The sequence below is a fragment of the Hemitrygon akajei genome, chromosome 13 (assembly GCF_048418815.1).
Source record: "Hemitrygon akajei chromosome 13, sHemAka1.3, whole genome shotgun sequence".
In the NCBI taxonomy this organism is placed as follows: Eukaryota; Metazoa; Chordata; class Chondrichthyes; order Myliobatiformes; family Dasyatidae; genus Hemitrygon; species Hemitrygon akajei.
In genome coordinates, this window is record NC_133136.1 from 64,812,906 (window position 1) to 64,826,492 (window position 13,587).

General features: G+C 39.8%; 1 protein-coding gene across 3 annotated transcripts in view; it reads right to left on the reverse strand.

Annotated features, from left to right (window-relative positions):
* Nucleotides 1-13,587, reverse strand: part of wdr19 (WD repeat domain 19) — a 112,484-nt gene that overhangs the window by 30,899 nt on the left and 67,998 nt on the right. For all 3 annotated transcript variants that reach the window (XM_073064825.1, XM_073064824.1, XM_073064826.1), the window contains 6 exons: nt 12,633-12,837; nt 10,640-10,799; nt 6,239-6,349; nt 4,389-4,498; nt 3,408-3,465; nt 909-1,055 (listed from right to left, as the gene is read on the reverse strand). In XM_073064825.1, coding sequence (XP_072920926.1) covers nt 909-1,055; nt 3,408-3,465; nt 4,389-4,498; nt 6,239-6,349; nt 10,640-10,799; nt 12,633-12,837 — 791 coding nt within the window. The remainder of the gene's footprint in view (nt 1-908; nt 1,056-3,407; nt 3,466-4,388; nt 4,499-6,238; nt 6,350-10,639; nt 10,800-12,632; nt 12,838-13,587) is intronic.

A 13,587-nucleotide genomic window follows, 5' to 3' on the forward strand; every position in this document is an offset into this window, starting at 1 on the left:
TGTGTGCACATGCACACATTTCTTTTAAATCCTCATGATTGCCTCATTTGCCTTGCTCAATCCTGCTCTATTTCTTCCCTCACCCCATAATCTACCTCCCAACTGCCATTAATTCAGGGCTACAGCCCACACATTGAAATACTATTAGTTTAAAGCCTAGTCATGTCTATGTACTCCAGAATCGATGCCACTTTGTGCCGAGTTGTATTGAACATCTCCATTAAATGATTATTTATTGGACAGCAAGTACTTTTTCAGGAAGCAAAATACTGCAAATGGTGGAAAATTGAAATAAAAACAGAAAATGCTGGAAAGATCTGCTGAAAGATAACTGACATGAAACATTAACTAAGTATTTCTCTGCAGATGCTGCCTGAACTCTTATGTATTTCCAGAAATTTTTTTGTTTTTATTTACCTCCATAATTTTATTTTGGGTTTAAATCAACATGCCCATTCCCTCCGGTGCTCCCCCCTCCCCCTTTCTTTCTCCCGAGGCCTCCTGTCCCATGATCCTTTCCCTTCTCCAGCTCTGTATCACTTTCACCAATCACCTTTCCAGCTCTTAGCTTCATCCCACCCCCTCCAGTTTTCTCCTATCACTTCGCATTTCCCCCTCCCCCCACTACTTTCAAATCTCTTAGTATCTCTCCTTTCAGTTAGTCCTGACGAAGGGTCTCGGCCCGAAATGTTGACAGTGCTTCTTCCTATAGATGCTGCCTGGCCTGCTGTGTTCCACCAGCATTTTGTGTGTGTTGTATGCCCATTGCCTTACCGACATCAATTTAGCCACCAAACCATACTACCATGAGTTCCACAAGTTCTTTTGAGATGCTTCAATATCATTACAATTTTGCTTGTGCCTGTAGTTAAACTGAAGAACCAATTTATGCACAATTCTTATTATACCTTCATGCTCTCTAGAATAACACCACAGTCTTTCTTCAAAATTCTGCTGGGGTGTCTGATTGCCTGGTTAACTCCACGTCGAATATCCCCCATACGTATCGACATTCTTGCAATTCCAGCTGAACAAGTTTCGTCATGGTCAAGGTACTATGTAGAATAGAATATACCAGTAAGCAATAATTATCATAGATAATTAGGTAGACATACAACAGACAAGAAGTGGTTTGATGTGCAGACCAGTAATAGCAAAAACATAAAAGAAAAGGTGGATGGAAATGACTTCAAATTAAAAGAAATAAACCATTGGAAAGAGAGAAGTCTATGATGTTTGATATGTATTCTCTTCATTAAAACTGAAGACGAGAAGGCACACAGAAATTGCTAGATAAAAACAGATCAGGAATCACCTGGGTCATCATATGGCAGTAGAGTAGACATACAACTCAATGATCATAATGATATTGACTACCACAGCAAATATTATATCAATTATACTACAAGATGGTCTGTGAGGAAAAAAGGACCTTAGATGGAGTCTTGGGAATTACAGATCAAACATCACATTTATTTACAAGCACAATAGTGAAGGTGATGAACCAAAATCAAATTGTACATTAAGGTTAGTAACATCACAACCTTCCTTGTAAGTTTTTCTGTAAACCAACTAGTTGCTCACCGAAATACTGCACCCATGGCTAACTTTTGAAAGCATTCTCTTTTAATGCTTTCTGGCTCGACCATGTCAGACAGGATTAAACAAGTTGTTTTAAAAAATACTCTGGTTCTATCTTCCATAATTCTGTAAGTGGTTAAACAGTCTGTCGTAGTCTGAATAATCCACGTTTTTTTCAGAGTCCAGAGAATAAGTATTTCCTCTTTGTGTCTTTTCCAGTGAGTCACAATTGATCCTATAACCACAGTTTCTCATTCCCCTGATAACTCTTGAGTGATCTCCACTGTATTTCTTCAATTCATGCAGACCTGTATAGTACTGAACAGAACTGTGCACAGTATCGTGCCTAAACAGTATATGACCTAATACAATGCTTTCATTACCCACTACCACTGAGTGCTGCTGGATACCTTCAATTTATTGTTGGTTGGGAGTCTCTCAATTTCCATGCATGTTATTTGCTTTCCATTAAGTAAGTGAAAAGTCCTCCTCTAATCTGTCCCCACTTCTCAGGTCTCTGAAATGAATTTCAATTGCCACTCACCTGTTTAATTCCCAAATATATTCAAATATTTTATATTTTATTCTATTCAGTTAAGGTTTGATTTTGGTGCATTACCTTCACTAGACAAATCAGAAATTACTGCATGTTTTTAAAAGAGAAAGAAAACGTTGAGGAGGCTTATATAAACAATATGCAAATTAAGTTTAAAGTACCAAGTTGCCAATGCAGTAAATCAATAACTTCCTCTTATTAATTATGCTTTTGAAATTATATGAAAGGTCCAAAATAATAAGAAAGGTCCAAAATATTTACTAATTAATACAAAGACATGCACTAACGTAACCAAATTAAAAAGACATGCATTTATATTGTCTATTTCACTATCTCCCTAGGCACTTCATGGACAATAAATTTTTTTAATATAGGTGCTTGGTACTGATGGGGAATTCCAGTTGTCAATGTAATTCTAATATCATGTTCAATCTTTCTGTACCATCATGCATGATCAGGGCACTGATTTTCTGTGAACATTTTGAAGATTTAATATGATTCTTGATTCAACATTATCTGAGATTTAGCCCTTTAGAAATGTTAAGCTCAAAAGGAAGCTGTTCAAGCCTATGCGGATTTCCAGTGCAGTATTCCATTAAGAGCCATTTGCTTGTTATTTTCCCAAAGCTCTGAAAATTACTTTTTTTTTTTTAAATGCCTCCTCAATTTCCTTCCGAAAGACTTGATTTGATAGAATTTCTTCTACTCTTATGTTTCAAGATGGGAACAGTTTTCCTCTATATCCCATCTAAATGAGTCATAATCTTGAACAGCTCTATTAAATCTCAATTTTCTTTGCTCCAAGGAGAACAATCCTAGTTTATCCATGTTAAACTTACATAACTCTTCACATCCAGAACCATCCTAATAAATTTCTACAGTGGCCTCTCTAGGGTCTTCATTGCCTTTTATACTTGTATATATGACCAGAATTGGATACAATAATTGTGGCCTAATTATTTTCAAAACTGTTTCCCTGATTTGCATGCTTTTTACAAAGGCCAGGTAACAAAATGCTTTACCAATTGCTTTCTTGACATGCCCTACCTCTTTCAAATATACACATCTAGGTTTCACTGTTACTGTGAACATTCATTTGCAATATGCCAAATTTTTAATCCATGCAACCAACCCATTTATTTCATGGGCCACAACTACCGGTATGTGAACTAGCCTTGCATGTGGGACTTTGTTAAATGGCTTCTGTAGATCCATATATCACTGAAGGAAAGTAAAACCAAGTGTGGCAAATTAATTTATGATAGCTTGCCTTATTGTCTCCAGTCATGCCTTTCTCATAATGTGCCAATGCATTGACATAGTCGCCCCTAAAAAACACATATTGTCAGTGCAACAGAAAGCACAATTTTATCAATAATCTAAAACACAGAAGTAGTTTTGTAATTTTATTTGCATATAACTCATCTACTTGTGAATGAGGAGAATTTTAAAATTATTTTTTCAGCACATACAGAGTGATTTTTATGTGTATTGATTTTCTTAAATTTTGGAATTGCCAGAAAATCATACATTTACATGCAAAAAAATACTGGGCCACAGCATACAGGCAATTTATCCTTGGTCAGCAGAAAGTGCACACTCTAATTCTGCATTGTCCACATTAACCAAGGGAAAATCATCTGCTGTAAAAATGAAAAAATATATCTTTTATTGTAAATTATCTGCAAATTCTGGTTAAAAGAAGAAATTATACATTCAGAGATGTTTAAGATTTTCAGATGGTAATTCAAGATTACTTCTGATCAAATATATTCAAGTTATTAAGTACCTTAAGCATTTTACTTGAGCAGGAAAATATAGAGAGTTTCAATGACTGAGAATGACAAACTGTATACCAATGATACTTCGTCTTATAAGATTAGAGGAGGCATAGTTAGAGTGGACAGTTAGTTCCTTTTATCCAGGGCAGCAAAGGCAATACCAGAGTATATATTTTTAAGGTATATGGAGGAAAGTTTAGGGGAGATGTCAGAGGCAAGTTTTGTTTATACAGAGTGGAGTAAGTGGTTGGTATGCTTTTGTGGGGGGGGAGGGTGATCATAGAGCTTAATACATTAGAGACATTTAAGAGACTCTTAGATAAACATATAGATTAAAGAACATGTCGAGTTATGGGCTATGTAAGAGGGAAAGGTTACATTGATTGTGGAACAGCTTAAAAGGTCAGTACAAAGTCATGGGTTGAAGGGCCAATACTGTGCAGTACTGTTCTGTCCACATTTATACTTACGTGAATTCCAGTTGAATAGCATATTCTTTGGAGATAAATGGAATTTGATCAGGAGCCAATCGTTTTGCTAACTGCAAAGCACTGTCCCAATGTTGTAAGTCTCTCCGCATCTGTGCAATAAAATGCATATCTCTCCAGTAGTAAAGCATAAAAATAACTATCATAATTCAAACACAACAATAAATATTTTGGTGACCACGCATATAGATGAGGGTAGTGCAGTGGATGTGATCTACATGGATTTTAGTAAGGCATTTGACAAGGTTCCACACAGTAGGCTTATTCAGAAAGTCAAAAGGCATGGGATCCAGGGAAGTTTGGCCAGGTGGATTCAGAATTGGCTTGCCTGCAGAAGGCAGAGGGTTGTGGTGGAGGGAGTACATTCAGATTGGAGGATTGTGACTAGTGGTGTCCCACAAGGATCTGTTCTGGAACCTCTACTTTTCGTGATTTTTATTAACGACCTGGATGTGGGGGTAGAAGGGTGGGTTGGCAAGTTTGCAGACGACACAAAGGTTGGTGGTGTTGTAGATAGTGTAGAGGATTGTCGAAGATTGCAGAGAGACATTGATAGGATGCAGAAGTGGGCTGAGCAGTGGCAGATGGAGTTCAACCCGGAGAAGTGTGAGGTGGTACACTTTGGAAGGACAAACTCCAAGGCAGAGTACAAAGTAAATGGCAGGATACTTGGTAGTGTGGAAGAGCAGAGGGATCTGGGGGTACATGTCCACAGATCCCTGAAAGTTGCCTCACATGTAGATAGGGTAGTTAAGAAAGCTTATGGTGTGTTAGCTTTCATAAGTCGAGGGATAGAGTTTAAGAGACGCAATGTAATGATGCAGCTCTATAAAACTCTAGTTAGGCCACACTTGGAGTGCTGTGTCCAGTTCTGGTCGCCTCAGTATAGGAAGGATGTGGAAGCATTGGAAAGGGTACAGAGAAGATTTACCAGGACACTGCCTGGTTTAGAGAGTATGGATTATGATCAGAGATTAAGGGAGCTAGGGCTTTACTCTTTGGAGAGGAGGAGGATGAGAGAAGACATGATAGAGGTGTATAAGATATTAAGAGGAATAGACAGAGTGGACAACCAGCGCCTCTTCCCCAGGGCACCACTGCTCAGTACAAGAGGACATGGCTCTAAGTTAAGGGGAGGGAAGTTCAAGGGGGATATTAGAGGAAGGTTTTTCACTCAGAGAATGGTTGGTGCGTGGAATGCACTGCCTGAGTCAGTGGTGGAGGCAGACACACTAGTGAAGTTTAACAGACTTCTAGACAAGTATATGGAGGAATTTAAGGTGGGGGGTTATATGTGAGGCAGGGTTTGAGGGTCAGCACAACATTGTGGGCCGAAGAGCCTGTAATGTGCTGTACTATTCTATGTTCTATGAAATAAATATTTTAAATACAGCATCTATTAAATCAAAAATTTAATACTACTTTTGAATCTTTAAATACATGATTTCATTAAAGACATCACTGCAGGGTTGGTATTGCATGATAAGAACAGTATTCTGTGAAGTCCTACTAGCAGCTCTACTTCTTCATATGGATTGTGTAAAGTAATGCAGTACTCTACTTCTGCGCAGATATTGAATAAATGAGTGAGACCATACTCTTCCTACCATCTTACTGATAATGGCAATTATAGCAATATTATGTCATGTAAATATGGAACAATTAAAATATTTTGTACATGCTTAAGTAATAACATATTTTGTCTTCTACAAATTTGAACCAATACTTAAAAGAACAAAAGAAGCACAAAATGCATTAAGAGTATCAGCTATCCTTTAAAAATTGAAACACAAATGAAAGATTGAGGGTTTGCATTAAGAAAACACACTTACCTCTAGGGCAGCAATTGGACAACTGGAGGCCAGATACAGATCTTGTGCTAGATTAAATTCGTTTGCAAACATTGCAAGATGCCCAGCTAGTAGGTTGTGATCTTCTATTCCCTAAAAGTTTAATATTGACATCAAAATCAAAGTCAAGTCTAAGTAAAATTTATTATCAGAATACATAAACGTCACCACATACGACCCTGAGATTCTTTTTCTGTTTTTGCGGGCATACTTAGCAAATCTATAGAATGGTAACTGTAAACATCAGGAACTGTTAACTGTAAAACTGTAGGATATTCCACTCAAAGGCATTGGTGTTCCCATACCAGGCTGTAATGCAGCCAGTCAGCACACTTTCCACCACACATCTATAGAAGTCTGCCAAGGTTTTCGAAGACATGCCGAACCTCCGCAGATTCCTGAGTAACTAGAGGAGCTGTTGTGCTTTCTTCACAATAATGTTTATATGATGGGTCCAGGGTAAGTCCTCTGAGATAGTGACACCCAAGAATTTAAAGTTACTAACCCTCTCCACCTCTGATCTTCCAATGTTTACCGTCCCGTTGCACTCACATCCATCATCATGAAGTGTTTTGAGAGGCTCGTCATGAGGCACATCAAGACCCTGCTACCCCCCACTGGACCCCCTGCAATTCGCGTATCGTCCCAACCACTCAACAGACGACGCTATTGCCACCCCCCTCCACCTGGCCAAAAAAGACATGTATATTTGAATGCTGTTCATAGACTTCAGTTCAGCATTCAACACAATCATTCCTCAGCACCTAATTGGAAAGCTGAAACTGCTGGGCCTGAACATTTCCCTCCGTAACTGGATCCTAGACTTCCTGACTGGGAGACCTCAGTCAGTCCAGATCAGAGCAGCATCTCCAACATCATCACACTGAGCACGGGGGCTCCCCAGGGCTGTGTGCTCAGTCCACTGCTGTTCACTCTGCTGACCCACGACTGTGCAGCAATACACAGCTCGAACCACATCATCAAGTTCACCGATGACATGACCATGGTGGGTCTCATCAGCAAGAACGACGAGTCAGCTTACAGAGAGGAGGTGCAGCAGCTAACGGACTGGTGCAGAGCCAACAACCTGTCTCTGAATGTGAACAAAACAACAGATATGGTTGTTGACTTCAGGAGAGCATGAAGTGACCATTCTCCGCTGAATATTGATGGCTCCTCCATTGAGATCGTTAAAAGCACTGAATTTCTTGGTGTTCACCTGGCAGAGAATCTCAACTGGTCCCTCAACACCAGCTTCATAGCCAAGAAAGCCCAGCAGCGTCTCTACTTTCTGTTAAGGCTAAGAAAAGTCCATCTCCCACCCCACATCCTCACCACATTCTACAGAGGATGTATCAAGAGCATCCCGAGCAGCTGCATCACTGCCTGGTTCGGGAATTGCACCGTCTCGGATCGCAAGACTCTGCAGCGGATAGTGAGGTCAGCTGAGAAGATCATCAGGGTCTCTCTTCCCACCATTACAGACATTTACACCACACGCTGCACCCGCAAAGCTAACAGCATTGTGAAGGACCCCATGTACCCCTCATACAAACTCTTCTCCCTCCTGCCATCTGGCAAAAGGTACCGAAGCATTCGGGCTCTCACGACTAGACTGTGCAACAGTTTCTTCCCCCAAGCCATCGGACTCCTCAATACCCAGAGTCTAGACTGACATCTACATCATTTATTATTATATTGAAATTTGTCCTCTACTGTGCCTATAGTCTTGTTTATTTTTTATTTATTAATTATTATACTGCCCTGCTCTGTTTTGTGCACTTTATGTAGTCCTGTGTAGGTCTGTAGTCTAGTGTAGTTTTTGTGTTGTTTTACGTAGTCTAGTGTAGTCTTGTGCTGTCTCACATAGTCTAGTGTAGTTTTGTGTTGTTTCATGTAGCATCAGGGTCCTGGAGGAACGTTGTTTTGTTTTTACTGTGTACTGTACCAGCAGTTTATGGTCAAAATGACAATAAAAAGCGACTTGACTTGATTACTGGTTCATGGAGCTCTGGTTTCCTCCTTTGAAGTCTACAATCAGTTCCTTGGTCTTATTGATATTGAGTGAGAAGTTGTTGTTAATTTACCACTCAGCCAAGTTTTCAATCTCCCTCCTGTATGCTGATTCATCACCCCCTCTGATACAGCCCACAACAGTGGTGTCATCAGCAAACTTGTATATGTCGTTGGAACTGTGCTTAGCCCACGGTCTTAAGTGTAAAGTGAGTAGAGCAGAGTAAGCACACAGTCTTGTGGTGCACCTGTGCTGATGGAGATTGTGGAGGAGATGTCGCTGCCAATCCATTCTGACTGGGGTCTGCAAGTGAGGAAATCTAGGATCCAATTGTACACGGTGGCCCAGGTCTTAAGAGTTTACTGATTAGTTTGGTGTTAAATGCCGAGCTGTAATTTATAAAGAACATCCTGATGTATGCACCATTTGCTTTTGATTCCTTTCTGATAAGGTTGATATATGTAGGCCTCCATTAGTCTCATGAGACCATGGATTTGCACCTTGGGAAGTTTCCAGGGTGCAGGCCTGGGCAAGGTTGTATGGAAGACTGGCAGTTGCCCAAGCTGTAAGACTCCCCTCTCCACACCACCGATGTTGTCCAAGGGAAGGGCATTAGGACCCATATAGCTTGACACCGGTGTCATCACAGAGCAATGTATGGTTAAGTGCCTTGCTCAAGGATACACACACAGCCTCAGCCAAGGCTCAAACTAGCGACCTTTAGATCACTAGACCAATGCCTTAACCACTTGACCACGCGCCAACACCAGGTTGCTACAGCTGCATAGATAAATAACAATGTTTTCAAAAACCTGCGGTTGCTGGAAAAATCTAAGCCAATTAGCAGCATCAAAAGGATGAAATAAAATGTTCAACTTCCAGCAAGTGCAATCAGTAGCCACTTTATTAGGTACACCTGTACACATGCTTGTTAATGCAAATATCTAATCAGCCAATCATGTGGTAGCAACTCAATGCACAGAGGCATGCAGCCATGGCCAAGAGGTTCAATTGTTGCTCAGACCAAACATCAGAATGGAGAAGAAATATGATTAAGTGACTTTGGCATGGAATGGTTGTAGGTAGGGTGGTTTGAATATCAAAGAAACTGCTGACCTCCTGGGATTTTTATGCACAACAATCTCTAGAGTTTACAGAGAATGGTGTGAAAAACAAAACAAAATCCAGTAAGCAGCAGTTCTGTAGGTGAAAACGAGGTCATGAAGAATGGCCAGACTGGTTCAAGGTGTCAGTAACTCAAGTAACCACACATTATAAAAGCAGTATGCAGAAGAGCATCTTTGAATGCACAACACAACACGTCAAACTACAGCATCAGAAGACCACAAATCCTCACTTAGTGGCCACTTTATTAGGTACAAAAGGTACCTAATAAAGTGGTCATTTAGTGTAAGTGGAGAGGATAAAGGCAATGTTTGTGATAGTAAACACAAAGTACACTGCAGATGCTGTGGTCAAAGCAACACGTACAACAAGCTGGAGAAACTCAGCAGGTCAGGCAGCATCGGTGGAAATGAACAGTCAACGTTTCGGCATGAACACTGAATTCTCCAACTTCTGGTAATTCCCTCCTTCTCCCTTTCCCCATCCCAGTTTCACTCTGCCTCCTCCTCCAGCTGCCTATCACCTCTCTCATGATTTGCCTTCTTCTACTACACATCGTGCTTTCTCCTTATATGCCTTCTTCACCTTTCCTGCCTATCCCCTCCCCCACCCCTTGATCTTTCCTCTTACTGGTTTTTCACCTGGCACCTACCAGCCTTCTCCTTTCCACCCTCCCCCCACCTTCTTTATAGGGCCCTCTTCAGTCCTGACGAAGGGTCTCGGCCCGAAACGTTGACTGTTCGTTTCCATGGATGCTGCCTGACCTACTGAGTTCCTCCAGCTTGTTGTAAATGTCTATGATAGAATGCCAAGTTGTCAAGCTAACCCTAACATCTGGCCATTAAAGATAGAGAGAGAAAAAAAGAGAGATAAAGTCGTGTGATAGTCAGAATTGGGGGTGGGGGCGAAAGAGAGAGACACACAAAAAGACAGGGGTGCGGTGCAGTGCGAGTGTGTGTACATATAAAGGGGGATGTTTCTGAAATTGTCAAATTCAATATTAAATCCCAGGGGTTGCAACATGCCAAGATGTAAGGTGAAATGTTATTACACGAGCTCACATTGGGTATTACTGCAGCAATATTGGAGGCTGAAGATTTCAGAGCAGGAGTGTAATGCAAGATTAAAGTCACATGCTTGTCCTTGTTGACTTATCAGCAGTGTAGAGGTGTTCTGTAAACAGTCACTGACTCTTTTTTAAATATTAGTACAAAATAATTTCATGCATCTTTATCAGCACCAACCTTAATCTCTTCCAATGACATTACCATTCCTACATTTCCAATTATTCGATATACACGTATTGCAAAATCCACCTCCATGTGGTGGAGGCAGGCACGTGCTAGCTCGGTCCACGCTGGAGGATCATTAATTATTTTGCACACACTCCACGCTTCAGTAAACCTGTAAGAGTTAAAGGGAAGTGTGAATACACTGCCTAACAATCTGAAATCAGAATCATCTGACTGGTGAGTATGATGCAAAAACAAAAGTGCACAGTGTTTCTTCTGAGCCAAGACACTGAGATCAGCAGCATCACGACTTGACATGTATACTAAATTCAGCAAGGACAGCAATGGGAGACTACAATTAACTTGACTATCTTTGGTTCAAAGGTGATCTTTAAAAAAATCTGAATTTATTAAGTTGTGTCACCTGTAAAAAATCATTCTAAAACATTTCCTGTTAGCATATTGTTGCTCTTGCAGAAATCTATGCCATAAATGGGGTTCCCCATTTGGGAAAAAAAATCTGTTATTTTAAAACTCAAAGGCTAGTCAAGAAATTAGATTGTATTTTCAGAGCTATGTGATTAAAAACAATAATTACCATGCAGTAAAACATGATAACAACAATTTCCAGGTTTGTCACCATCTCAGAAATCGAATTGGGTTTAAGTTCTGCTTGCATGCATCAAATTATATAATACCCCAAGAAAGCCAGTGTTGTTCTGGGAACAAGCAATACTGGGTCATTCCCACGACAACTTGATATTTATAGCACAGCACTAATTGTCCCTCCACTAAGGTAAATTCACCATACCCTTAATATTAAGGGCCCAATTTCCTCTACCTACATTTCTTGTAAAGCAAATACACTGAGCTCCAGCTTGATGTTTCCGTCCTCATGATATTCTGAGCCAATCTACTCACTGTTATCTTATGACTCTTCAACTCCATAATCAACCCACCCCAGCCACTTGTACAATTACTGATCACACAATGTCCACTTACCTGACTTCTGACCTAACCTCAGGCTCTGAGGTTGCTACTTCTCTCGAGTACTGTTAAATTTACAGACCCAATATCTGTCCCAGATGGCACCTTTCTATTAATGAAAATATGGAATGTCCATTTTGTAATGTTGGGTCCACAACTGAAATGATTGTTAGAGTGGAGCTGCTACAATCCATTAAACCAAAATAGCTCCTAATCTTCTGTGCAATTCATTACTGAATGTGCTAACAAAATTCAATCACTTCGATAATTACATAGCTCTGAATCTTCACTTCATAAGTATTTTAAATAAAGCACAAATCAATATACACTGAAAACGTAATTTTTTTTGTTTTCTCTTTCCTGCTAAATATAACACAAAAATGAAATCCCACTAATGATGAGTCAGAATATAAACTTTTTGAAGTTAGTCAGTAACCAGTTATTCTGTGGTGATCAATTTGTCTCTTAACGCCCCAAAAACCTTTCATCTACAATACAAAAGGCAGAACTGTGATGCTATAGCCTCTGCCTGACTTGTACCCATCCATCACCTTAAACATTCCTTCTCCAATACAGCTACAACAAACTCCACTGCAGCAACATGACAGAGCTGTTTTACCTGTACTCCAAAACCTATGACTTCCCAAAATAGAAAGATGAGGGCAAAGAACACATGGGAAAACTGCTACCTGCATGTTTCCTCTCAAATCACACAGCATCTAGACTCAAAAATATACTGTTCTGCCTTCATCATCACTGGATTTGGAACTCCTTCCCTAACAGAAAATTGGGCTCTCTATCTAAGAAGTATTTAAAGAAAGCACCTTATCAAAAACAATAAGATTTTGAGCTCAGTAACAGTAATCACATATATGTAAAATAAACTTATACACAGTAATTTGTACACTGTAAATTACTCCATCATTGCTTAAAAGTGACAGTTCAAAATCCTGACAACTTTTCACAAAATTCATTTCTATGAACATGTTTTTTATATTCTTCACAAAATCCATCTCACCTTTTCAGCATTAAACTCTGGGTTAAAGCTGACTGAAGGTCATTAACTCCAAGGTCTTTCAATCCACCAAGAAAAGAATGTGTGCTTAAGAGCATAGTGTTGATTTTCCCACTCTGCATCTGACAGGTTAATTCTCCGTTATATAACAACAGTGGCTTATAAGAAAATGGAAGTTTAGTAGCACCTGCCAATATGACCTTGGAACCTGTGAATTAAGCAAATTTTATCACAAGAAAAGGATTATTGTCCCAAATTGTTAACACAGAAACTAATGGAATTAAAAAAGGCAATACTTTAAACAGTAAATCACTCAATTCAAAGAAGTCTGGTTTGTAGTCCTATAAAAGCCAAGGATCAGGTCAAAATGATCAAGAAACTAAATGACCCTTTGGAGTTTACATTGTGAGAAAGTTCTATTATTGTAGATTCCTAAAAACCATATACATCTTGCTCACAACTGCACATTTAACCTCTCTACTCAAGTATCTTCTCTGAAGACAGAAGAGACAGCAGACACTTGGCATCTAGAACATAAACAAAAGAACTTTGGGGGTTCAGGCAGCATCTGTAGAGGCAAAATGGTGTAAGCTGAAGTTTCAGGCCAAGACCCTGCATAAGATAGTATATTTTTTGCCTTGGCATAAATGACAACTTGTATGATGAGGACAAACTTGTCCTTATGTTTCACAACCTCTATATAGAATTTGCCATGACTTCCCATAGAATCCTTCACAACTCTTTTCAATTGCCTGCAGATGTAGGACAGCTTTTATTTAGTTCTGTTACATCCACTGCTGGAGTATTTCTTTCATTTTGCACGTTTGCCCTCACCCCATCTCTCCTCCATTTCATTTCACGTCTTCCCTCACCCCATCCACCTGCCACCCCACCAGGGATAGGGTTCCTCTAGTCCTCAACTACCAAACCACCAGCTTCTGCATCCAGCATGTAATTC